The sequence below is a fragment of the Furipterus horrens genome, unplaced genomic scaffold, assembly GCF_987537825.1.
Source record: "Furipterus horrens unplaced genomic scaffold, mFurHor1.1.pri manual_scaffold_12, whole genome shotgun sequence".
Lineage (NCBI taxonomy): Eukaryota > Metazoa > Chordata > Mammalia > Chiroptera > Furipteridae > Furipterus > Furipterus horrens.
In genome coordinates this window covers 33,954,553-33,981,577 of record NW_028327182.1, presented here as the reverse complement: position 1 = coordinate 33,981,577, position 27,025 = coordinate 33,954,553, and the positions used below count along the sequence as shown (strand labels likewise).

At 36.5% G+C, this 27,025-nt stretch overlaps 1 protein-coding gene across 6 annotated transcripts in view; it reads left to right on the top strand.

Moving 5' to 3' along the window:
* The window catches only part of TDRD3 (tudor domain containing 3), a 179,113-nt gene that overhangs the window by 86,975 nt on the left and 65,113 nt on the right, over positions 1–27,025 (top strand). For all 6 annotated transcript variants that reach the window (XR_016507406.1, XR_016507405.1, XR_016507407.1 and 3 more), the window contains exons 4-6: positions 15,010–15,170; positions 20,115–20,256; positions 26,142–26,213. Coding sequence is in view for 3 of the 6 variants with exons in the window: in XM_090258148.1 (XP_090114274.1) it covers positions 15,010–15,170; positions 20,115–20,256; positions 26,142–26,213 (375 nt within the window). In the remaining 3 variants the exon portion in view is untranslated. The remainder of the gene's footprint in view (positions 1–15,009; positions 15,171–20,114; positions 20,257–26,141; positions 26,214–27,025) is intronic.

Sequence of the window (27,025 nt, the reverse complement as noted above, 5' to 3'; positions counted from 1 at the left end):
AATTATCACTGATTAATTTGGGAGAAAGTAGAATGGTGAAAAGATCAAGTAACTTTATTATTAATATAGTTTTGCTTAGGTACTTTTTTCTTCCATTTACTTCTCAACATTATTTTGCAGTTCTTGAATTTTCTCCATAACCTTGATGCAAAGTTTTCAGACAAATTTAAAAAGCAGCGAGGGTGGGAAGGTGGCATTATCTCTAGGCTTCCCAGCCTGAAAGATTTTCCCATAGGCAGTTTATGCTTGGTTTTTAGGCCATAAAGATTTCAAGAGTGGAGGGATGTGTGATGGAGAAGCCACATTTTGCATCCTGTTTTCTGAGTTTTTCAGGGCAGTCTTTGCATTTCCCAGATACTACAAAGTCCTGAAATATGGTAATTTGTAAGCTGAAAATCATAGGGAAAAGGCATGACACAAAAGAAATGAAACTATAGTTCTTTTAAAACTGTTTAATATTGTTCATATTCTTCTATAAGCTTTATATTTTGTTCTAGTTATTTTCATAGTTTTACTCTTCCGACCAAGGTGTAGACATAAATTATAAAATATAGGTTAACATAAAAAATTTGTCACCCAGTCCAGGTATGTGATGACATTTCGCATTTCTCTGGAGCCCTAACAGAAAAGGCTTTCTGTTCTGTGTTTATTTTTTTCATGTCAGTTCTAGGACTGACAGGTTGCCCATTGCCCTTTTAATTGTGGAACTGATTAAAGACAATTTTTCCAGATGTAAGTGACTAACTCAAAGCTTCAGCAATCCCAACATCAACCACAAGATGGCTTCACTGCCTTAAATTTTACAGACTGGAAATTAGATGTTTTTAAAAAGAAATAATTTTTAAAAATTTAAGTTTTAACTTAAATCAAATGGGATTGTCTCATATATATTAGTTTATTCTGTGCTAAATAAAAGAATTTACCAGTGCCCCTTTTAATGAGCTTTTAAAATTACACATGTGTTTCTCAGAACAGTGGATTAACAGAAAGCCTTATTTTACTATGCTTTATTTACAAGTGCTTCTTGGTCATTATTAATAGGACTTCTGTGGAGTTTTAAAATCACTAAACAAAACAATATATATTGGATAGATACTCTCCTGATAATTGAAAACAAACTGTTCATTATAACTTTTTTTTTTTTTAGTTCTCCCAGAGAACAAAAAGCTAAAGAGGTGAAGAATAGAGATGTGGAGAAGGCAAATGACACATGAGGAGAAGTGTTGCTTTTGACAGGGAGTCCCATAGTGTTTTCCTTGTATTTCATTTGCCGTGATTGCTCTGAGTGACTGAGTGAAAGAAACTATGTGCTGTGCTGTTACTTTGATGTATAAATTGATGCTTTTTACAGGGGATTTCAAGTTTGAGAAAACCTAGCCATGATTATGTTGTCTATTTCTAAATTACCAAGCATGTATGATAGCCTTTAAAAAATTTTTCAAAGTGGTAGAGACTTTCAGATCTCTTTTGGTAAGTATATCATCATATCTGTGATTCAGAAATTTCCATTGTATTATTGTTTATTATTTTTTTAACATATAAACTCTCTTGCTGTATATGAATATCACTTGAAAAATTTGAGATCAGGATTTGGGACTACTTTCCCAAGGTCTTTTCTTTCAGTATCCCTGATGAGATTGACCTGCTTTGCTCAGTATCATTTTTGAGATAAGCCCTTAACTTATCTAGGAGAACCCTGGTCTTCAGTTAACTCCTCTCCTTGTCGTTATTGAGAACCTGCTCTGTGCCAGGTCCCATGTTAAGTACTTTATATGAATTATCTATGCAGTCTTCAGAACAGCACTGAAAATAGAATTTATCACTGCCACCCCTTTTACTTTAGAGATTGGGGCACAGCAGCTTTTTTAAAATCAGCTTTCTGTTGCTGCAGCACCTTGATAATTGCCATGAGAATGGATGCCCTTCCCTCAGTTGCCAGACAGACTACTGTTTATTCTTCAAATCCCAGCTCAACGCCACTTCTCTTCTAATTTTCTTGATCTTTTTTGAGAAGATTTAACTTTTAATAGGTAATATACCATTGCCCTTTATACCTACATCTGCTTTAAATATGTAAAAAATTAAGAATAGTTTTAGAATGTGTAACAGAAGACAGACTTCAGTGAGAGACAGAATTTGAATTCTAATTTTGCCTCTCTAGGTAAGTGACCTCTGGCAAAGTATCTTACCCTCTGCTCTCTATTTTCTCATTTAAGATACACAAATGATCCTAACATTGTAGTTCTGGAAATAAACTAAATAACTTATGTAAAGATCCTACCACATTTTCACATCTGTTAAGTGCTGAATAAATTACAGCAGAAATACAAGGGAATAATTAATTGAGCCATTTTTGAATGTATATTTGTGCTAAATTCAAAGGATGCAGAGATAACAGGACAGCCCTGCCTAATGAAAGACTGAGAAAGCAATGCTGTCAGTGTAGTGAAGCACCTGTTATGTCAGAACTACATACAACGAAGAGACGCTGTCTCAGCTTGGTGAGGTGGGGAGGTTGCTTTTCTTGCTAGACTGCTAGTTTTTGGCAATGTAATTCTCCATGGGGGAACAGTGAGCAGATCCTCATTTGGGGGCATATTTAAAATCTTGGAGTTGGAGGGTATGTATGTGTGTATAGGTATGTAATCATGCAAACCAGGGCTTGGCCACTTGGTGCCTTCAGCCCACATGACTCAACAATTAATGTTGAAGAAAACAGGTTTTTATTAATAGGATTCCAACCTTGGGCAGGGGGCGGTGCTGTGAGCACTCCTGCTCAGAGCCCTGTTCTCCCATGTGACCCAGAACTTCCTTTGCTTCCCAAAAGGCTACAAGCCAAAACCATGCCTAGAAGTTCCCTGTATACTTATTTGTCTATCAGCTGGTCACACAAACAGATCTCCATCCTCTCTGGAATGTACACTTGTGGGTTTCAGAGTCACCATCCTCTCTTTGCAGCTCTCTCCTTCAGGGTCTGGATGCACTTTCCTGGGCCTCCAAGTAGCAGTTCAGGAAACCCATGGACATGTTACACTGTCCGAGTGTGGGAACCTGCCTCCAGCAATGGGCTCCCATTCTCTGTGGGCCCTGCATCTTCTGGTCCCACGAGCACTCCTGTCCATGCAGGGAGCAGAGCCAGAAGCACAGAACATCCAAAAGCTAAAAACCCAGAGCAAGACTTCCGGCCAAGATGGAGGCTTAGACGGACACGCTAGGTCTCCCTCTACAACTAGAGAGGAATACAACTACTTCAAAACAAAGGATAACTAGAAATTCCAGAAAATAAAACTACACGGAAGCCCAACATATGAAGTTATAAACCAGCGGTGCCATTTGGGCAGGTAAGAGTTAAAGAGGGCAGTGCTGTTTGCGGTCGCACCTGGAGCGGCAGGGCGGCGAGGAATCCCGGCGGTGCGCGACTCTGGCGCTGGGGAGAGCGGCCGCCCCATCGCCTTGAACAGTGAGGCCCAGGGGGGCGGGAGGACGGATCCCTGTCTCCTAGCTGAATAACTGTGTGAATCCATCTTGGACCCCCGCCCCCAAAGAAAGCACCACAGGGCTGCGAAATAGGTCGCGGACAGGCAGGCGCCGGTCGCTGATTTATGACGCGTACACAGGCACTGCCCCGGACAGCCGGCCCAAGAAAACAAAACGCATCTGTCAAAATGAGGCAGACAACTATAGAAATACCGGTGACACAACTCACCAGGCAGCAGATAGAGAACCTGACAGATGAACAGATAAGAAACCTGTCAGAGGCTCAGTTCTGGGCCATTGTTATCAGATGGCTTACAGAATTCACAAAAGAGCAGGAAAAAGATAAGAAAGAAGCGAAAAACTTTCATAACGAAAGGAACAAAACCGCATACGAGAAAGATGGTGAGAAAAAAAAATCCAGAGTTCATTTCAACAAACTGGAATATGGAGAAGGAACAAGCAGTCAATCAATGCAGCGAGAGGAAATGGGAAGCAACAATGAGAGGATCAGAAACCTCTGGGACAGCTATAAAAGGCCCAACATAAGAATCATTGGTTTGCCAGAGAATGAGGAAGATGAACTAGAACTTGAAAAATTGAGTGAAAATATAATAAAGGAGAACTTCCCAGACTTGGGGAAGGGAATAGACTTGCAGATCCAGGAAGCAAGGAGAGTTCCCAAGAGACTGGACCCAGGGAGAGCCACTCCAAGACACATTATAATCAAAATGTCAAAAATTAAAGATAAAGAGAGAATCTTAAAAGCAGCAAGAGAGAAGAAAAGAATTATGTACAAAGGGGTCCCAATTAGACTATCAGCTGACTTCTCAAGGGAAACCCTACAGGCAAGAAGGGACTGGCAAGAAATATTCAAAGTAATGAAAATCCAAAACCTACAACCACGAATACTCTATCCAGCGAAATTGTCATTCAGAATAGAAGGACAGAGAAAGTGTTTCCAGGACAAAATAAAACTGAAAGAGTTCATTAGATCCAAACCACTGTTATATGAGATGTTAAAGGGACTGGTTTAAAAAAACAGAAGCTAGTGAGATGAAACAAAGGCAAACTAAATAGGCAACGAGAATGGAAAAGGAACTGTGGGTACGGGAAGCATATTGGGGGGAGGTCAACAGGGAGGGGGAATGGGGAAAGGGAGGGAGATGATATAGGAATTGGGGATCAAGGTAGGAGGGAATGGAATAGACGGAGAGAGGTTGGGAGGAACTGTATGCACAACTAATGGACATAATCTAAAAGGGGGGGACAACTGGAGGGAGGGGGGCCACCGGGTGGAGGGGAGCAGAGGGAAGGGAAATTGGCACAAATGTAATATTTTAATCAATAAAACACATTAAATCTGAAAAAAAAAAAAAAAAAAAACCCAGAGCAAGAGAGAGCTTACACCAAGCTCTAAAGTCTCAAACCGGAAGTCCACATACTGAGGGAATGACTTCTCCATATGTCCGTGAGAGGATCAGAAGTCTGCAACTCAGCATTCCAGGTCACAGTTCATTCAGCTCCAAGCACCTCTCACATGTCTGGGTAGCTTGGCCTGGCAGGTCTCCACTGCTCCATCAGCTCTGTTGCTGTCTTTTCCAGGCAAACGTTCCAGGCAGACAGACCTTACGGCTCACTTACTAACCTCTGCGGACCTCCCCTGACCTGATGGCTCCCTTACTGACCTTCAGCCTGCCCTAATTTAAATGCTTGGCTCAGAACTTCCTATGTGATCTCATATCTGGCTCTTCCTGTGGTGCATTAGTATCTGCCATTTTTGTCAGCTTCCAGTGTCTTTAACACTATTTTGGCTGCCATCTTTAGTCAGGGCAGGAGTTCCCAGTGACACAAAGGCATCTGCCCCCCAGGCTATGTCAGGAGTCACTCACCGCCTGGTTTCATAGTCACTACACAATTGGCCAGAGCAGCAGCCTTCTTCCCTTCAGAAAGGCATGCTATTAATTTGCCTTTGTTATGTAGTGTGTCTTAAATGCTGTACTTTCCACTGTTCCCTGCCCCCAATCTTGCCTTCAGGTGTTTCCATATTATCAGGGGCCCATACTCTGTACCCTGTTACAGGTATACAGTTGATTCTTGAACATTGAAGGGGGTTAAGGGTGTCAACTCCCATGCCTGCACAGTCATAAATCAGCATATAATAATTTTGACTCCCCAATTACTTACAGATAGCCTACTGTTGATCAGAAGCCTTACGAATAACATAAAAGTTGATTAACACATTTTGTATATTATATGTATACATACTATATTCTTATAATAAGGTAACCAGAAAAAGGTTATTAAGAAAATCATAAGGAAAAGAAAATATATTTATAGTATTTATTAAAAAGTCTTCATATAGGTGTGAAGCTGTAAAAGCCAGTATTCATGCTGCCTGTCATCTGCCAGACCCAATAAGCAGAGACAGGGAGTGAATCTTTATGGGTGCTTTATTCAGATGGTCTGCAGTCTGAGAAGATGGCGGGTTTGTACCCTAACAGACCCTCTTAAATTCCATTTTAAACTGACCCTTTTTATAAGGGGAAAGTATAGGTAAGGGATTTGGAATTCAGGGAAAAGTTAATCAGATAGAAGCTGCAGTATTCTTTCATCTGTGTCCTGGGTGGTGGTCTTCCCACCCTGGAGTACAGTGGCTCAGATACTGTCTTGAATTGTTTGCAGCCCTGAGGCACAAGGTGGAACTGCTTATGGTCTCCTGGAGTCAAGGTGGGTAATACCTCCAGTTCCTGAAACAATAGCTTTTTACATACATTGATTACTAAGTTTATTAGCTATTACCTGAATTTAACATTTTTCCAATATTGGAGTCCCCCATCAGGTGGACCCACGCAACCATGTTGTTCAAGGTTCAACTGTATATGTGTACATACACACACACACACACACACCATATGTGGTGTCATTATTTATGTTTGTAAAATAAAAAAACAAAACAGTGATTTTATTGTACAAATTATAGAAAATAGAGCTTGACAAAATCTTCTTGACTGAGAACAATACACAGAAGATGAATATAATGGATACTTAGAATTCCTAGAACCTTAATTCTCTTTTTGTGTTTGGGGGGAATTTTCCATCTTTAGAGTCTCAGTGGTGAAGAAGAAAATGCCAGATACTTTTTCCTCGGCCTCCTTTGCCATGCATATATATATACCTCAGTTCTGCTAGTCAGGTGTAGCTGCTCTGAACTTGGGCTAGTCCTACAAAAAAGCCAGAACTACGGGGAATCCTCTCTGTGAGTAGTATAAGCTGTAGCAAGATTGAGTTTTTAGGGTAGGTATCCAGGGCCAGTGAGATCCATACTATAATACGAGGTGTGGAGCTAGATGCATTGCGCTGGATCCAGCTTTTCAGCTTATGAATGCTGATTGTCAGCATCTCTTCCTAATGCAGAATTCAGTAACATCTAGCTGGTTGTTAAAATCAGCCATGGAAATGGGCAAATACTACAAATAAGGCTTCTTCTTAGCTCCCTATCCCAGGACTGTTTTAACAACACACTGTTTGATATTGAGTGTTTTTATTACTGTGAAGTAGACGTACTTCTCTAACTTATCACACATCTGTGAACCACCCAGTGTCTTAATTTCAAAATATTATGTCAATTATTTGAACTATTTTAATGTAATAGCTGATATATACAGACATGTTTTGAAGCCTAATGAAGTGAGCACCTGTGAAGCCTCAGCCGGATGTGAGAGCTAGAACACACACTACTGTTCTGCCTACTTGTGTGTCCTAACTCTGCGCCCTGCCACACCAAGAAATGACTGCTGTGAATTTTGAGTTTAGCTTTCTTTGACTTTTAAAAATGTTTTAATTACATAATTATTTCTAAAAAATATTTGTTTTGTTTTTAAGCTGTACAAAATGATAGCATATTGAATGTCGTAACTTGCTTTTAACATTCAGTGTTATGGCTCTAACATATATCCATGTTGCATATACCTATTATTCATTCATTTCCTTTTTTGTATAATATGAAATTGCATAAATATACCTCAGTTTACTAATTCATTCTCCTGTTGATGGATATTTAGCTCCTTTTTCTTTTGTTGTTATAATAGATGCATTACTTCTAGAAAAACTTGTATATTTTTCCAAATGCATGTGTGTAAGAGTTTCTCTAGGGAATACAACCAGGAATTTAATTATTGTCTGCTAGAGTTAAGCCAGTGTTCAACTTCACAGATTATGTCAGTTTATTTTTCAAAGTGGTAATGCCAATTTATATTACCTTCAGTAGTGTATACTACTAGATCCCATTGATAAATGTCTTTTGTGGCACTTGAACTTCTCAAAATGTTTTGATTTTGTGGTTGCAAAATATGTTATTTTTCCTCAAGCTATTCTCTTCCCCTTCCCTTCATATAAATTTTAGTGTCAAGTGATGAAGTTTCTTAAAATATTTTGGAGTTTTAAGCCCTGGCTGCTGTGGCTCAGTGGATTGGGCGTTGGCCTGCAAGCCAAGTGTCGCTGGTTCGATTCCCAATCAGGGCACATGACTAGGTTGCACGTCAGGTCCCCAGTTGGGGGTGTGAGTGAGAGGCAATCACACAGTAATGTTTATCTCCCTTTCTTTTTCCTTTCCCCTCTCTCTAAAAATAAATAAATAAACTAACAAATAAATTAATTAATTTAAAAAAATTTTTGGAGTTTTAATTGAAATTGCATTGACTCTGCAAATCAACTTTAAAACAATTAACATCTTTACATCATATTACCAGGATAATTCTGGCAAACTGCCTCTCTGAAGGTAGAGAGAGAGAAAAAAAAACAAAAAAACCCGTAACACCCAACATGTAGCATTTGCCACTTCTTGCTGTATAAATATTCCTTCTGTGCTGATTGTAAGTTACAGTGTGAGATCACTGAACCTGGAACTGGGAAGAAGTGTGCAGAATAGGTTCTGGTGATCTGGTATGAGCTGGTTCCAGCACACCCTTGGATGTATCTTTTCAGTTATTTAATTTTTCCTTAAAATTTTATAATTTATGAAAGTATATAGGCTGTATATCTTTTGTAAGTTGTATTCCTAGAAGTTTATATTTCTGTTGTAAATGGTGTTTTTAAAAAAATTATTAATTTCTCTCTCTGTTATGAGTGCATAAAAAGGCAACTGATAATTGTGTATTGACCTTAAATTCTGCTACCTTGTACTTATTATTCATAAGAACATATCTGTATATTCCTTTATGTTTTCTCTATAAATTTGCCTTTTGTGGACATTTCACATGAATGGAATCACATAATACATCACCTTTCGTGTCTGGCTTTTTTCACTTAGTGTCATGTTATTGAGGTTACTCTATGATGTTAGTATGTGTTGATAGTTTGTTCCTACTTATTGTTGAGAGTAGTAGTATTCCATTGTATGGATCTATCACCACATTTTATTTCCATTCACCAGTTGATGGGCATTTAAGTTGTTAAATAGTTCATTTTTGTTTTTTTCATTGCTGCTAAAGTATATTTTAATTATGTTATTATTCCTTAATTTGTTGATTTGTGTCTTTATTCTTTGCTTCTTGACCAGACTTGTTCAGTATCAATTTCATTGGTCTTTCCAAAAATTAATAAGAGTTTGTTAACCTTTTTAATGGTATTTTTAGTTTGTTATTTCATTAATTTATTTTTATTATTTTCTTCTGCCTTATTCAAGCTCACTTTGTTGTTCTTTTTGCAACTTGTTGGTTCATGTCATTATTTTTCTTCTCTAATATAAGCATCTGGAGGCCATTAATTTTTATCCTACCATTGCTTTAAGTATATACCAAAGGTTTTTTTACAGAGTATTTTCATTATCATTCGGTTCTAAATAGTTTCCATTTATATTAATATATCTTCTTTACTTGTTTTATAGAACCTTATTATTTTTTATTTTTATTATAGATTGCTCATTCAGTTATATTGTGATCGGAGAATTCAAACCAAATTAGCTGTATTTGAAATTTTCTACAGACTTATATTATGGCTTGATATGTTGTATGTTTGCTAGAGAAGAATATTTATTCCCTAGTTATGAGGTTCACAGTTCTATAAGATTCTCTAGATTAGACTTACGATTTTGTAGTCTGTGTTTGATAATTCCAAATTCTCAACTTAGAGGCTTTAAAATTCGTTTATGTGATTATGGTTCTCGTGCTTTGTGGCTTGTTTCCTTCTGAGTCTCATGATATTTTCTTGTGATTTCTTGTTTCTTGACCTTTCTGCATGGGAATCCTGGGCAACTGAATCAGGAGTGCTTTCTTCTAGAAGCTATAGGTGGAGCTAGTGTGGGTCCTACTTTCTTACAGTGAGTTAGGTTCTGGCTAAGGTTAACTTTGCTACTTCTCTACTAGTCCAAAGCTGAGGTTCTCAGTTGCAGTGTTTTTACTGCCAGAAGCAAACAGATCTTCTCTATGGAGGAAAATATCCTCCAAATTGATACTTACTATAGATGCCTGAATGAATGACATAGGGAATGTTCTTTGATTTCTGAATTGATATAAAAATTTAATTTTATTCCAGTTTTCTTGAGTCTGATACCATCCTGGTATAGGATGTGACAAATCTTATACTTGGCTTTTTTTCCTCATCTCCTTGCCTTACCCCCATGCTTATTACAATAATATCAAATTTTCTTAAAATGATACTGAATTGTTTTGGCAGACGAAGTTATGTAAGAAAGAGGGTTTTAGAAAAGTTTATCCTTCAGGCTTTTAAAGCAGCTATAGGTAGAACCACTATTTGTTCTTCCCAGGAAGTTTTCCTGAATCATTCATTGCCAGTTGCTTGAATAATAAAGTAGAAATGTGAATAGTTCCACAAAAACTTCTCTTGATATGAATGAGTGGATAAAAAAAATGAGCCCTAGGAAATCTCTACTGAAGTGACTGGAAATGGTTTTGGAAGTAGTGATAGAGTAAAGAAATGAATTGTGGTTTGAAGTACTTACAAGGACTGTGGAAGATGAAACTTTTTTTATTCTCTTAATTTTAACTCACTTTGTAATTATGATGGAAGATTGATCAGAACTTAATCATACTCATATTCCTTCTAAGTATATGACTGTTTTTAGGGTTAATGGAGAATGTGATGTTTGCATTGTTAGGTATAGATTGAGAAAATTTTTTCTAAAGTAAATTGATAAATTATAAAAAGAAGTGGCAGGCATATATTTCATGGTATGATAGAATGTCTAAATTTAGATGAATTTTAGAGTCCTAAAAATATCTCAATTTTAACTATGTATGATCAAACTATATATAACTGATTTCTTATCTTTCAGAATTTGGAGAAACATTATAAATAAGAATGTTATTTAATATGATCAATAATTAATAAAGTAATATAGCCATTTAAATCTGACGCTTCATATCAGTTGGTATCATTACCAAACAAATTGGGGTTCAGTTGCCTGTTGTCACGCAGATTCCAAAGACAAAGGTTGGTGGGGAAGGAAAAGGTCTTTATTAAAAGGTTGCACAATTTAGGAGGATGTGGGACCCCCTGGCTCCAGGCTCACCTCTTCTGGGAAAACCCACACAAAGCCCATCTGTTCCCAAAAAGACTGAAACACAAAACCGTGCCTAGAAATCCCGCTCCCTCCTTTGTCCTTTGGAGCCCGAGGCTGTTAAGCAGATAGCTCTTTGGCTTCAGGCTCCTTCCTGGGGTCTGCTTGGGGCTGGCACTGCTGTCACTATGCAGCTTCCAGGATATAGCCAATCCCACAAATGCTCTGGCCTACACGTCCATTCTAGTGGGTCCCTGAGGAAGAGAAATGCGTCTCTCCCTTCCCTCTGTTTGAATCTCCTGGCCCAAACTTCTTCATGCTCAGAAAGGGTTGGCACCCCGCTCTCCCTTCTCCCTGCTGCCCCAGCCAACCCCATCCTTTTCCCTGGTTAGACTGACAGGTCAGCACTTGCCCCTGCTGCCACGTTGACCTTTATGGTCTACTTGCGACTGCATCCTCTGGTTTCACCTTCAGTTTGGGACCGAACATGGTAGGAGGGCTTTTCCCTTTGCTAATTGCTCTCTCTAGCCTCTTGCAGACTCAGCGCAATTCCTTCCTCCAGTGCCACGCCAGCATCGCGGCTTCACTTGCACTACCTTAGGCGTTTCCTGCGGCCCTTCCCTCACGTGCAGCACCACGCCGGTATCGGTATGACTAGTTAGGAATTCAAATGACAGAGGTGTCCACCTATCTAAGGAGAGGAAGGAATGAAGCCTGGATGATTTTTTTTGCCTCAGAGAATATTTTTGGCACATATTTGATATCAGTTATTAGAATTAGAGATCTTGACCTGGAGACACAGTTATTTTTATATACTTAAATTTTTACACTAATTTCTTCTACTTATTCATTATTACTCATCAAAAGAGAAAATCAGACATTAAAGAACTCTTGGGCAGTCAAAGATTGATCTTTGTTTTTCATTGTTTTAATTTAAAATTGATATATTTTTTTACTTTGTGGTTGCCCTTGATACTAGTTGAACAAATTTTTGAAGTTCACTCGTCCATTTTTGTGAATGCTTTTAGGTGGTTTTAAATTCAGGGTTCAAGTTAGGATGTAGGATCTTAGAATCATAGCATTTTTTCCTACTATCTGAATTTTATTTGGCTTCAGTTCTCTATTTTTTGACTACAGAGTATAATAAACAGAATATTATAAACATAATAATGAAAGAACTTATTATATCTGCTGGTTTGCTTATAGAGTATTTCTGAATTGTAAAGTTAAGTGATCTTAAGGCTTAATATTTCAAATTGAGAAGTGACTATGAAAATTATCTAATGTATAATTTCAGAATTTCTAAGATGAGCCTAATAAAGAGTACCTCCTTTTCTTCTTTGGCTTTGAATCTGTTGAGAAGTAAAGGAGTGGCAGATGTGGGCCAAAAATAACAACTTTACTATCGATAAAAATTAATTTGAAAGATGTAGATTAGTGGGAGAGCGAAATGGATCCATTAACCAAACCACAAACTAGGCAGACTCATGGCAGTGCCAGTCCAGCAAGAAGGGTGAGCAAGTACTTCCTCCCTGAGTCCCTACCTAGATCCTCTCAAAAAAGAAGAGTGAAGGTGAGCCTAATACATATAGTATATTCTTCCCAATCAGATCAGTCAGTCCATAAATGGCTATGCTAGTTTCCTGAGGCTGCTGTAAAAAATTACCGCAAACTTGGTGGTGTAAAATAACAAATTTATTCTTTCATGCCAGAAATCTAAAATCAAGGTGTCATCAGGGTTGGTTCTTTTTGGAGTCTCTGAGTGAGAATGTATTTCATGCCCGTCTCCTAGCTTCTGGTAGCTATGGCTAATCTTTGTTGATCCTTGGCCTGTAAATGTATAACTCCAATTTCTATGTCCATATTCACATGGTCTTTATCCCTGTGTCTTTATGTTTATTTTCCCTCTTCTCTTCTTATAATGACAAGTCATCATTGGATTTTAGACCCACCCTAATCTAGGTTCATTTCTTCTCTAGATACTGATCTTAAGTATATATGCAAAGTCCCTTTTTCCAAGTAAGGTTAAGCTTAGAGTTCCATATGAATGTATCTTTTGAAGAGAAAACTATTTAATCCACTAAAAGGGATGGAGAGGTCAGGAGTTGGAGTAATTAAATAAGTAAATTAGCTGCTTGCTAAGAAATATCAAGAATTGGGGGCAGGTGTTCCTCCCTAGCATTCCCCAGCTTTTTGTTCTCATGGTTGACCAGAGGTAGGAGATCAGCAAAAATTGGGCCCATTCCTACCCTATATTTGTGTCATTGGCATGATCTTCAATTTGTGCTTCTTTGATAGAATCTTTTAAAGCCACACGTACATTTTGTAAGTATTAATGATTAAAACTAGGTTAAATATATATCCACTTAACTGTGCACAAATAAAGGCATTTACTGTAATACATTGAAAGCAAACAAACCGGTGAAGGTGCCATGTTAACACTCTTGGGATGTTTAACTTTCAAAATTCCATAAAGATGCCTTGCGAGCTGGATGTCACATGGACTGAAGGGGGTTGCCTTGTTGCTCTGGATATGAACTATTAGGAAATTTTAATTTCTTTCTTACTAAGAATTAAACAGAAACAAGTACTTCCCTTCCACATTTCAATGGATGTGTATTTCCCTAAGATGCATGAATCTCACTTTGGAACACATGGGTCTAGATCATTATTGATTGTCTAACAGAACTTTTTGTATAGAACTCAAGTATAGAACAGTTGCAATGTGGTTAATATGACTGAAGAATTGAATTTTTAATAGGCATGTGCTTGGTAGATTATATTAGACAGCACAGACTAGATATTTGTCAGTGTCTAGGCTAAAAATATTGGGAGCAGTAAAATAAAAAGAATTTCTTTATTTTAATGGCATTAACAAAATAAAAGAAAGTTTGTCCTGAATTAGCAGCTTATCTATACTTAAGAGTTTTGTTCCAACTTGGAATTTTTATTCATGACTAAGAATTACATGACATTTTAGTCTCTTTTCTCTGTTACTATATTATCGAGGCCTATAACAAAATTATTCCTCTGCTGGCCTAATATTGGTAGATATGGAGTAGAAATTTGTTAACTTGGGGTCATGCTTACTTGAGAAATTAACTGTAAATGTCAATCATTTCATATTTCGGTGAACATTTAAAACATGTTTACAGAGTTTTTATTTAAAAGACTATAACAAAGATTTTTTTCTTTGCAGGTATATTACTTAAAGGTATACTATTTAGTAATGTGAAAAGTATCACTTTATGTTTAATTTATTTCTCAAACATAAACAAATTTTGCTGTCATTTCCCAATAATGTGATAATTGTTTTATTTCATAAAATATTTAACTTAATAGCTAGTCCATGAGTTATATTGTTGTCTTTGATTGAATTGTGGCCAGAGAGAACATTTTTATTTTTTCACTGATAATGCCTATAAAGTAGCATTAGATTTAAACTCATTTAAAAAGGAAATGTGAAAGTAAGTATAGCTAATACTTCTTTAGCTTTATACAGTTTAAATTTTGGAATATTGTATTCTTCATTTATGCCAGAAGAGGGTGTAGTTTAAATTTGAGGTTTTTAACAGAAAGCATTCCTTTCAACTACTGCTGTAAAGTTGATGTTTCTTAAAAAATTACAAACTCTTTTAAGTCCCAAATGTCCCTTAATGCACATGGGAGGAGAAAGGAGATCTCTGTGAATGATTTAGAGCACATAAGACTGAATGCATCTATTAATACACCTTTAAACCAGAAATATAATTTTGTTTTTCTAAAGTTTTCTTGTAACTTTCTGAAAATGAATTCAGAGTAATTTTTTAATATTCTTTAGGAGACCCTTTTGAAGTTATATCTTTAAATACAAAAAAAAAATACCCAATATATGTAATATAATTTCAATTTTGACCTTATTTAATTGAAATTATCATTATAAATCATAAAGCATGACCGTTAGGAAAATAGATACACTGTAAATGAAAGCAAAGCTGTGGCTAGACAATCATATTTATTTCTTTGTGTTTTGACAGCTTGAAGGTCCATGTGTTTTGCAAATTCAAAAAATTCGCAATGTTGCTGCACCAAAGGACAACGAAGAATCTCAGGCTGCACCGAGAATGCTGCGTTTGCAGATGACTGATGGCCACATAAGTTGCACGGCAGTGGAATATAGTTATATGTCAAAAATAAGGTGATTGGCACTTTACTTTGTATATTTGTTACAGTGTTTGAAGGTGCTGTTCAAAATGGATTTTATTTTTAAAACTTTGAAAAGAAGGAATGAACTCTTAAGTGTTACAATTTTTCAGAAAAAAATTTGTATTTCTATTTTATCTATATAGCAGAATAGTTAAGAATGGTGTTAGTTACTCCTTGCTTCAGTGTTAATTATAAAAGCAAAAACTTAAGGTGTTCTTGCATGAAAAGTAATCTTACTGATTTTGTCAGTAAATCTGAAGTCATTCAAAAATTTCCCAGGCCATACAGAATTTTTTTAACTACATTACAGTTTTCTCCTGGACAGTTAGTTGTGTCCATCACCACGCTATTTAGTGTTCTAGAAAAATTTGTGACTAATGAGTTCTCTAAGGAAATGAGTGACGCTAGGGATGTTTGTATGCCACCCTCCTGGAACTCCATGAAAAAAAATTTTCCAAACCCTTCTTGAGGCTATTTTCAAGGGAGGCTTTTAGAGTCACACCTGTTGGAGAAAAGCAATGAAGGGTTAGGGGTCAGGGTGGGAGAGTCTCTTTTATCTTCAGTGTACCCATTAGATCAGTTTGTGCTCTATTTTCTGAAGTGGAAATTTTCATTAGAGATTTGTAAACCCCTTTTTTGTCTTCTTAGTCGTTTTATATGTTTATGTTTGCTGCTCTGAGCTTTTCATTTAATGTAAATTATGAGACTATACTTTTCTCCTGAGCAAGGTTTAGATTTTGCCCCCAGATAGCTCATATGCTAATGAGACAGGCACATAGGCTTATAAGTTAGAATAAATATATCAACTGAAAGGATTAGGAGTCTAGAAAATTACTTTTACCTGGAGGAGCCAGGAATGGGACTTAAAATATGAATAGATGCTTTGACAGAGATGAGAGGGCAATGGCACAGGCAAAGACTCGGTGTTCTGACAACAGGTGATGAAGAGTTTCCTCTGGAAGAGCTTGAGTGGTGTGTGGGAGGAAGTGTGGAAGGTTGAGACCTTGAATACCATGCTCAGTGATTTCCCTTTTTTTTCTTCCTTCAACCAGTGTCTGCCTCTAGTAAGGGATCCTCCTTCCTTTAGAAGGCATATGTTTGTCTAAAATGTCAATTTTCATATATAAAGGGGGATTATTGACTTTGTGATTATGTTGTCTTCTTTTTGAAGAGTAGAAAAATTCCTGCTTTTGTGAGAAATACAGCCTTTTCTCCTCTGACAAATTCAGTGAGATCCCTACACGGGAGTTCACAGATGACTCGGAAGGTAGACTTGCCAGATAAGGTCTCGTTCTATGACTTTATGGCTGTGTATTTTCCTGAGGTAAATGAAAACAAGATCAGCCCAGAGAGGAGGGTCTCTGATGCTATCCAATGCCTTCTTTCTTTGAATTTATTGCAGTTTGAGAATTGAAAAAATCATTGCTATTTGCTCATTCACTCATTGACATAGCATGTCTACTTTGTTGCTGTAAAAACACCAGCTTCCAGAACTGTTCTTGCATGTGAACAATTTGGGAGACTATTTTCAAAATAAGTTTGGTTAATAGTTATCTTAGAAGGAAGGTAGAAGAACTCACTAAAGAGGATAAAAAGGAGCTGGGATAGAATGTGTTGCCTCTGGTGGGCATCGTGTTTCTCTAGGGTGCTTCTTTCAGTTCTTTCATCCTCCTCTTGCTTCACTTCTCCCTGTTTTTCTTTTTGTTTTTGTTTTTTTGTTTTGCTTAAAGTAACAATATAGAGTAAAGGTACTTTGGGGTACCAATAGAAATAGCAATTAAACCAAAATATGTTCTCTGAATAAGTTAATTGTTGCCCTAAAAGTGATGCAGCAAAAATTATTTAAAAATTTTAGCACCTATTTATCCTTTTCTGGGAGTAGAACTGTAATTTAATCTGGTAAGTGCAAGTCTTTATCAGTTATCATAATGAAATTGTGATACCGAACTCAGGTTCAGCTGCCTGTCACTTTGAAAGCCAATACTCCAGAGACAGGGGCTGATGTGAGGAAGGACGGTTTATTCCAGTGCGGCCACGTGAGAACATGGCGGACTCCTGTCCCAAAGACCACCTCGACATCTCAGTGCAAGCAGGGCTTTTTATTAGGAGGGAGAGGGAAGGCAGAACAAAGAAATCAGGAGGAGGGGGTTGAAATTTTTCTCCGTGTAAGTCAGCAGAGTCTGACAGCTGGTCAAGGAAAGGTGTGGGGTTTGCTGCTGCTGCTGTTTAATGGCTGTGAGTCAGCAAGTCTCCTGGAGCCATAACGTCCAGTTGCTGGAGTCAGCTCCCTTTGAAGTTCCTTCCTGGGACTCTTCACACATATGCTGTTTGTCTGTGGGTTACATATTAGTTAACTATTCATCTTTTACAAAAACACTTTTAACAGAAACAATATTAAAAGAATAGAGGGGTGGGTTGCAGCTGTATGTAGGTTCATTTTAAAGTAATTTGAATTTTTTTCTCTTAAGTTTTAAAGTTATAGTATCACAATTTTAATGCCCTAGTAATTTGCATCCTGTTTTTAAACATCTTATGCAGCTTCTTATATTGTTCATTTTATGTGTTTCTATATTTTTCATTTTTTACCAATTTGTAAAAAGTTATTGGCTAAAAGTGGTTTTGAAGAATATACATAGGTCTTATGTAAATAATATATAATTTTATTAGTATTTTCTTTAGAGATAAGGAGTACAGCAGCCTGATATCCTTGGTGCTTATTTTATTTATCCCTAAACAATGACTATAGATTTATGAAAATCTGGATCTGCCGATTGCCTGGAGTTGGGAAAAATGTCTTAGTATAACTGTATTCAGTTGTTGCTGATCTTGAAGTCTGATAGATCTTATCCTGTGTTTACTATACATAACATAACAGAGCTCTGTACTTATGGGGTAGGCAAAGCTGTTTATGACCATTTATTCTGTAAGTTACATGTGATGACCAAGAATGATGAAGCTTGGGATCCTCAGAATAATTTTTACCAGATAATGTCTTTGAAAAATGATGTTGGAGGAGAGCTACTCAGATGCCCTGGACTGTCAGAAAAATGAACAAGTGGGTTCTAGAGCAAATTAAGCCAGAAACATCGCTAGAGGTAAAAATGACAAAACTGAAGCTGTCCTACTTTGGACACATCATGAGAATGCAGGGTTCTTTGGAAAAGACAGTAATGCTGGGGAAAATAAACGAAAGGAGAAAAAGGAGAGGACTAAACATGAGGTGGATTGAGTTCATAAAGAAGCCACAGGCATGAGTCACAGGAGCTGGGCAGCGCAGTTGAGGACAGGACATTGTGGACATCACTCATTCACAGGGTCGCCAGGAGTGGGAGCTGACTCAATGCATGTAAGACAAAATGTCTTTCTCTGCAGGCAGTCTTTGAAGCTTTTAAAACAGGAATATTGTATTTCTTGTTAATAACTTTTATCAAACTTTATTTTAAAGAATAGACCAGTGCTTTCACTGATTTACTGTTGCATGTATCAGCACATGGAGAATTTCATGAACTTTTAAAATGTGAACAATGTAAAGCCTTTTCAGCATGACTTTCTAATTCATTCTAAGTGTTTTAGGGCAGTTTTTACTACTATTTGAAGTGCTTTACCCCTTGTTAAATGTGTAAAGAGATCAATGGGGTGGGACTTGGTGTATGTGCTTTAACTTTAGAATAAACCTATGTGATGAAATGGATTTCTTCCATTGATTCTTTTACCAAAAGGTTGGTAGGGGGATGAACACCTTGTCTCCAGTTTCTATAAAATGGGTTATGGTGTAATGTTTGCCCTGAAACTGAAAATATTACTGTATTATAGAAAAGTTCTTTTAACATTAGTATATTTTATTCATCAGTTTATTAGATTCTACATATAGGTGAGATCATATGCTATTTGTCTTTCTTAGACTGGCTTATTTCACTTAGCATAATAATCTCCAGGTCCATCCATGCTGTTGCAAAAAAGTTAGTATGGTTTAGAGCAGTGATTTTCAACCTTTTTCATCTCATGGCACACATAAACTAATTACTAAAATTCTGTGGCACACCAAAAAAAAAAAAAAAATTAAATTTTTTGCTGATCTGACAAAAAAATAGGTATAAGTATAATTTTGATTCATGCACACTGATGACTATTGTTGTGTTGGCTGTTGTCATTTTTTAAATTTGGCAGTCTGAGGGAAAATAAGTCAGTGCCCTTGACTAAATAGTCAGGTATTGCATGTTGTAAAAATTCTTGTGCCACACCAGCTGAAAAAGCACTGTTTTAGAGTAAATAATTTTCATTTGATTTTTAACTACATGGTTAACAAAAAAGCATTATTTTGCCCTGACTGATGTGGCTCAGTTGGTTGGGCATGGTGCCACAAAGTGGAAGATTGCTTGTTTGATTCCTGTTCAGGGCACATGCCTATTGTTGTGGATTTGGTTCCCATTCGGAGTGCATACGAGAGGTAACTGATTGATGTTTCTCTCTCACATCAGTGTTTCTCTCCCTCTCTTCTCCCTCTTTTCCCCTTTTTCTAAAAATAAAATAAGTAAAATCTTGTTTTAAAAAAGATTATTTTTTGTGGATTATGCTAGCTCACATCGATGTAAAGTTTCTAGGAATATTACTGTTCAGGTATCATTCCCTGTAATAAAATTTAATTTTGTAATATAGCATGTCTTTGCAATGCACAGCCAAAGCTCAGAGGGAAAAAATAGCAAATCATATTTCTACAGCATGGCATTATTGAGAAAATAACTTTTATATCTTTTATTCTGTTTACCGCAAATTTGTGAGGTATGATTTTTATTGTCCACATTTCTTTTTCACTCCTAAAAAATAGTTTTTATGTTAGCTCATTTTGAAAAGCTTGACAAGGTTATAATGTGAGACCGAATCACAGTTTTGAGGAGGAGCTTCAACTTGTTTTAACTTTGTTTTTCCTTTGCTTTAGCCTGAACACACCACCTGGAACTAAAGTGAAGCTCTCAGGCACTGTGGACATAAAAAATGGATTTCTGCTCTTGGATGACTCTAACACCACAGTTCTTGGTGGTGAAGTGGAACACCTTATTGAGAAGTGGGAGTTACAGAGAGTAAGTGTAAACTAAAGAGAATATCTTTAACTTTTAAAACACTTCACTCTTGTTATTGCATTCTGTATATTAAGGATACTTTCCCACAATGAATCCTTGTTCAGATTTGAATAGAATGGAATACAAGGATGTTTACAGAAACTATCTTCCTTTGTTTAAGCATATTGTCCCTCTAATGCAGATGTCATTTTTCAGTATTTGTTCTATTTTTTTACATATTTTTGAAAATTCATTTTTATTGACTAGTTTTCAAAACCAGTTATAATTTTTGTGTAATGTATATAATTGTTTCTGCAAAAACAAGTGTTTGTGCATATATAAGTAAAAACATAACGCATATTTGTCTCATCTACATACATACATACATACAAGTGAGTGCAAGTTAGAATTTCACTATATTAAGGGGTTCTTGTGACTAGGTTCTTCCTAGTCACTCTGGTTGATGTTTCCCCCATTTGTGTTAACAACATCTTCATCCTTGCAGTCATGTAGGTTATCTAGTAATTGTTCCTCTGCTTTTCTTATAACAACCAGTTCTCTTGATCCACTGCAGTCAGATCTCATATCAGTCCTTACTCTCCAGATGCATTGGTGTAACTACAGTTCTAAGTCTTCAGTATCTCTTGCCTGAACTGCTGTAGTAGCCTTTTAACTGATCTCTACACATGTTCTTTCTCCATTCTCTAATCTATTTTATGCCCTTCTGCTAGATTTTCTTCCTTAAGCATAACTGAGAACAGATCACACCCAGCTGTTATTTCAAATGCCTTAGTTTGGGATTCAAGGCCATTTATAATCTAGCCCTAGTTCCAGTTTACCTTTCCAACTCTCTAAATTATTTCACATAGATTTTGTTCTATCCAAATGGAACTACTTACTCTTTCTTTGACTCTCTATGCTTTCCTCAATTATACTTTTTAATGAAAAAGATTGTACCACTTTACAGCATTCATTCTGTGTTCTCTTTCCTAATCCCTACATGGCCAAATTGTCCTCATGCTTTTAGGCTCAGATCAAATGCTTTTTTCTTCACAAAGTGAAAAAGTTCTCTTATTGAATTCTTGGGACACTTCAGATATGTTAAGAAGCATATTACTTTTTACTCTTATGTTTATTTCTTATAAGATTGTAGACATCTTAAGGTCTGAATTCTTGTTTTTGTCAACTTTGTTTAGTTTTACAGATATTTGCTGAACAGTGTGTAGGTCTTGTCCTGAGTATCTGTATATCATGTAATCCTTCTAACAGTCTTGTGAGGGGGTTTTATGTCCATATAAATCAGAAAATGTACTTTAAGAACTGTTAACTAACTTGTTTTATGATTATATTATTGATGTAAAATGAGTTCTTGTGGTGTCAGGAGGGAAATAATTTCCTGAGACCCACACAGGAGGATGGTGTGGTTTATTGATGATATAAAATTAAGGAGGTTCCTCCCCTGACTTCCCAGTGTCCCTTTTTCATCTGTCTCGCCATGGAAAAGGTCCAACCTTGTCCTCAGCAACGCCAAGACAAAAGCCAGTGTCCAGAGTTTCTACTCCATTTTAGAGTCCAGTCCAGCATCCAGCTGGCTTAGTGTGTGTTTCCAGCTGCAGCCCATTGCTGTGCTGCCGCATTCAGGCCTCCTTCTGGAGCCCATGTGTGGAGTCCCCACAGTCATGGGTCATGTGGCTGCTAGGGTGACATGGCCATGGAGAAAATAGGCTAGTGCACCATGTGAGTGTGGCTCATCAAGTGAGAAAGGAAGAGAGAGAGCTTAGCCCTTTTGGAGGCCACCGGCAGCTGCTAAATGGCCTCAGTCTTGGGTTTCCAGCTGCTCTGGTGGCAGAATCCACTTGATTGGTGTTCACGCGGCTGCTAAGGCCATATGGCTATGGTGAGAGAATGTGTGAGTGCACGGGCAAGTGTGTTACCAGGTGGGCAAGAGAGACAGAGCTTTGTTCCTTGGAATTATGACCAGGAGCTTAGGTTTGGGGTGGACCAGGTGCCTCTTCAAAAGAACCAATCAACTTTCCAAGCTTTTGCAGGCTTTGGATATGTTTAAATTTCCTAGTTAGACTGGCAGGCCTCTATGGTCCAGCATCTCCCCCTGTGACCCTCAACAATCCAGTACAGGGGTGTAGGGAGGAGTGTTACTTCCCTTGGTGGAGCATAATGCTGTGTTCCCCTTGAGTGTGAACCTGTTGTTTCCTGGTAAAGTAAACAGGCTCATGCTTCCCATTTTATTAAGCTCAATGTCTAAGTCCCCTTGCTCACCTTTTCTAGCTAAATACCAATGGTAACAATTATACTGTTAATAGTGGATGGATCTGAGCATTCCTGTATCTTCAAGTGGTGGCCCTGAGTCTTACACGTAATAAGTGTTATAGCAAATAATTGTGAAATGAAGGAATCACAAAGTACATAACACTAATTACTCTTTCAGTAAAATTTAGGTTCTTGTGCCACTCTCAAATCTTGCTGAAAATGAGTTATGTGGCCTAGGAGTATTTCAAGCTTTTGGTATTTTATGATATATCACTTTTTTCTATTTTCTTAGTTTTAAAGTGTCTATGTTGGGAGGTAAATAGATAATGAGAATTGGGCACCTTTTTTATTTCTTAGTGTTCATTCCTTATGATAATGTGCTACATTTTGGGCTGCAGTACTGTGCAGTGAAAGATAATGTTTCGTAACTTTGTTGTTTAGTTGAAAATGTTAAAAAAGCAAGTAAATGGTTTGATAGTTTTGCATAAAGAGCCAAATTTATGAACATTGAATTTTTCCAACATTTCCCACTCATTTTATGTGATCTTTTCTTTTACAAGTTGATATTATATTTTTATTATAATTAGAGTTTTTTAAAATGTGATAAGATGTTCTCAGGTCAGATTAACATCTTACATAATTCTCCCAACCAAGCCAGAACTATTAATACTTCACTGACTGAAAAGTCAGTATCATTCTAGGAACTTCCTCATTCCCAGTACACCTACACACTCATGCACACACACACAGTAGTTTGATAGTTGTCCTTGTAATGCTTTATCATATATCTTTGCACTTTGTTTCCTGAAAGCCTACTAGTATTTCTTGTGAGAGGACAATGAAAATTTACATTGAAAGGAGTAAGACGATCTTAATATAATTCTAGTACTCTTTGGTTTTTTAGTTTTTTTGATTTGGTAACCATAATGACGTAGAAACCATGGAGAGTTTAGTTGAGCATCTGGCAGGTAGTAAACATAGAAATCAACTGTACACATAGAAATCATAAACCATGGAATTGATCTTGAAATTAAAGAGATCCTAAATATTCTTGTATAATAAATAGAGGACAAGAACATTGAACAGTATTTAAACTATATGCAGATGTTTTAGCTGGAGCAAGTTGATTACATACAGGTGACGAAAAGAAGAAGTGTGCTTTTTAATCCTCCCAAACTGAAACTCTATACCATTTAACATCAACTTTCTGTTCCCCACCTCCGCCCAATCTCTGGCAACCATGATTCTACAATACTTTCTGTCTCTGTGAATTTGACTACCTTAGGTATCATGTATAAATGGAATCAAACAACATTTGTTCTTTTGTGTTTGGCTTATTTCACTTAATGTCTTCAAGTTTCATTCATATTATAGCACATGTCACAATTTCCTAATTTTAAGGCTAGATAATATTCTAGTGTGTGTGTGTGTTTGTGTGTGTGTGTGTGTGTGTGTGATATTTTGTTCATTCATCACTGATTGACGTTAGGACTCTTCTTACCTTTTGACTATTGTGAATAAATATTTGTTCAAGTTTTGGCTTTCAGTTCTTTTGGGCACATACTCAGAAGTGGGACTGAGGAATCATGTGGTTATAGTTTAATTTTTTTTTTTTTTTTAGTAACTGCTATACAATTTTCCACACTAACTGCACCATTTTACATTCCCATCAGCAATACACAAGGGATCCAATTTTTCTACAGCCTTGTCAAACCTTGTTATTTTACGTTCTTTATTTTTTCATATTAATCATCCTGTTAGGTGTGAAATAGAATCTTATTGTGATTTTGATTTGTATTTCCCTAATACTTAGTGATGTTTGGCATTTTTTCCATATACTTATTGTCTATTTGCATATTTTCTTTGGAGTAATGTCTATTTAAGTTCTTTGCTAATTTTTAATTGGTTTGCTTTTTTGTTTGATTTCTTAATAAGTTTGGATATAAATTCCTTCTCAGTTATGTAATTTACAAATTTTTTTTTACATTTCATGGATTGCCTTTTTACTCTGTCCTTTGATGCACAAAACATTTTAATTTTAATGAAGTTCAGTTTTATCTTTTTTTTCTTTTGTTACTTGTGCTTTTGGTATCATATCCAAAAAATCATTACCAAATCCAATGTCATGAAACTTTCATCCTCTGTTTTCTTCTAGAAGTCTTTATGGGTTTAGCTCTTAATTAATTAGGTCTTTGATTCATTTTGAAATAATTTTTGTATATGGTCTAAGAACACAGGTAATGGTAGTTATTATAATGATTATTTAAAATGTAGTTAAGAGGCTACATTAAATGAGAATTAGCACTCTGGGTGGGGTGGCTTAGGTGGATGGAGCATTGTCCCATAGACTGAAAGCTCATGGCTTCAATTCCCAGTCAGGATATATACCCATGTTGAGGGTTCAATCTCCAGTTAGGCACGTACAAGATGGCCACCAATCAGAAAAAAAAAAAGTGACAATTAGTACTAACAGATATAAGTTAACATCTCAAAATGAAACAATTAGGTGGAATAAATAACTGAAAAGAGTACATCCGAAGATTCTTTATGACATTTCAAAGGAATTTATAATGTGATAAATTGTTTTTCCAAAGAGAATACTTTTTCTATATTAATAATACATTGTTAACTCTAATTTTAAATATGAGAGTTGGGGGGGGACAAAATTAGTAGAGAGATGGGAGGTTATTTTTATTAAATAGCAGTTGGTTGAATACTTCTTCAAAATATAAATTGATTTTCAAAAATCAGATCTTTAATTCATTCCATATGTCTGGCAGAAGGTGGTGTTCTTTCTTCATTAAGGAAATTTTATTTTAATTAATAGTAATCACCATATTATAAACCGTAACAATTTGATCTCTTTAAATAATTACAAATCACTGTTATAGGTATTTCCATAAATTGTTCCTAGTCAGAACACTTTTGAACTCTGTTCCAAGAACTGGGAATGAAAATGAAATATGTATTTCTTATTATGTTGCAATATAGTAAGTGTTGCTTGCTAATAGATTTTATGTCTCAAAAAATCCATTTTAAAGGTGATTTCCAGGTAATATTTGCCTATCAGACATGGTTTAAAGTAAATTTTTGTTACCAGATTCTCTTATCTTTGAATATGCTACTTGTTGAGGAGGTTTTTTACTTTTTTTTTTTTTTTAATCCTCACCTAAGGAAATGTTTATTAATTTTAGAGAGAAGGGAAGGAGGGAAAGAGAGAGGGAGAGAAAAATCAATGTGAGAGAGAAACATTGATTGGTCGCATCTCGCATGTGCCTGGACCAGGGATGGAACCCAAACTTATGCATGTGCCCTGACCAGGAATCAAACCCACAACCTTTTGGTTTATGGGATGATGCTCCAGTGGAGCCACACCAGCCAGGGCTGTGTTTTGTTCTTATAGGAGCAACTTAGAAAACTGTTAGGAATGTGTGTTTTGTATGGGAAGATTAGGAGAGAGTCTTTGCCTACTTATTGGTTAGGAATAAAATATTTTTTATAGTTTTAAATAACTTATGGAAAGCTTTTTCCACTTTTTAATAAGAATGTACTAAAATGAGTAGATTCCTGGTGCATTGTAAATGTTGTAAGTATATTTTAATGAATATTTTCTGTTTTGTGACTCACTTTTCTCACAGAGCTTGTCAAAACACAATAGAAGTAATATTGGAACTGAAGGTGGACCGCCTCCTTTTGTGCCTTTTGGACAGGTAATGACTTTCGTGTTGGCAGATGAAATTTAATCAGCAAAAAGTATTTTTCACTTGTTTCAAGCTGTTTTTAGTTTGTGCTGAGCTATTCGTTCAGAGGTCAGCAAGTTATATGGAAATTACTCAGTAAAGGAATTTAATAATTGTGTTTTATTTATTTTTTACTGTAATTAAATCGTTGTTGTAAATGTTTTTGTTAAGAGCTGTTAACCCAAAGATTGAAGAAATTAAGAGGCACACCTGAAGAGCAACTTCTAACTAATAACTAATTAAGATAAGATGGTGGTGGGGCATTTTTTTTTTTTTTTTTGAGAAAGAAATGCAAGAGAAGATAAAAATAGGCTATCTATAGTTGCTCATTTTGTTTATTAAAAATAAAAGGGAAAGAGAAAATGAAAGTGTCAACAGAAAAATGAGACAAAACGTGAGAACACGAGAGGCAGGGAAGGGGCATCACCGCTCTCGGGAGAGCCTGCTGTCCCCGGCACCCCTGTCAAGATTCTGTTTGTCTTCATTGATTCAAATACCATGTTGGTCAGGGACATAATTTTATTTTCAGTTGGATTTTTTCTTTCAAACAGCGGCACTGATTGTTCTCTGATACAAGGCAAAGGTTGCTGCAACATGTTACCTTGAGGTAGCTCCTCAGCTGGCTGATATCTTGTGACTTCCTGGTTGTGCTCAGCATCAAACTGCATTCAGAGCAGTCTCTTCTAGCCTCTCCCTGCTTTACCCGTGAAGAGTCTGAGAATAATCCCCGTGACAGTTCTATACCACACGATGCCACCAAAACTTAGCTATTTGTATTCTAC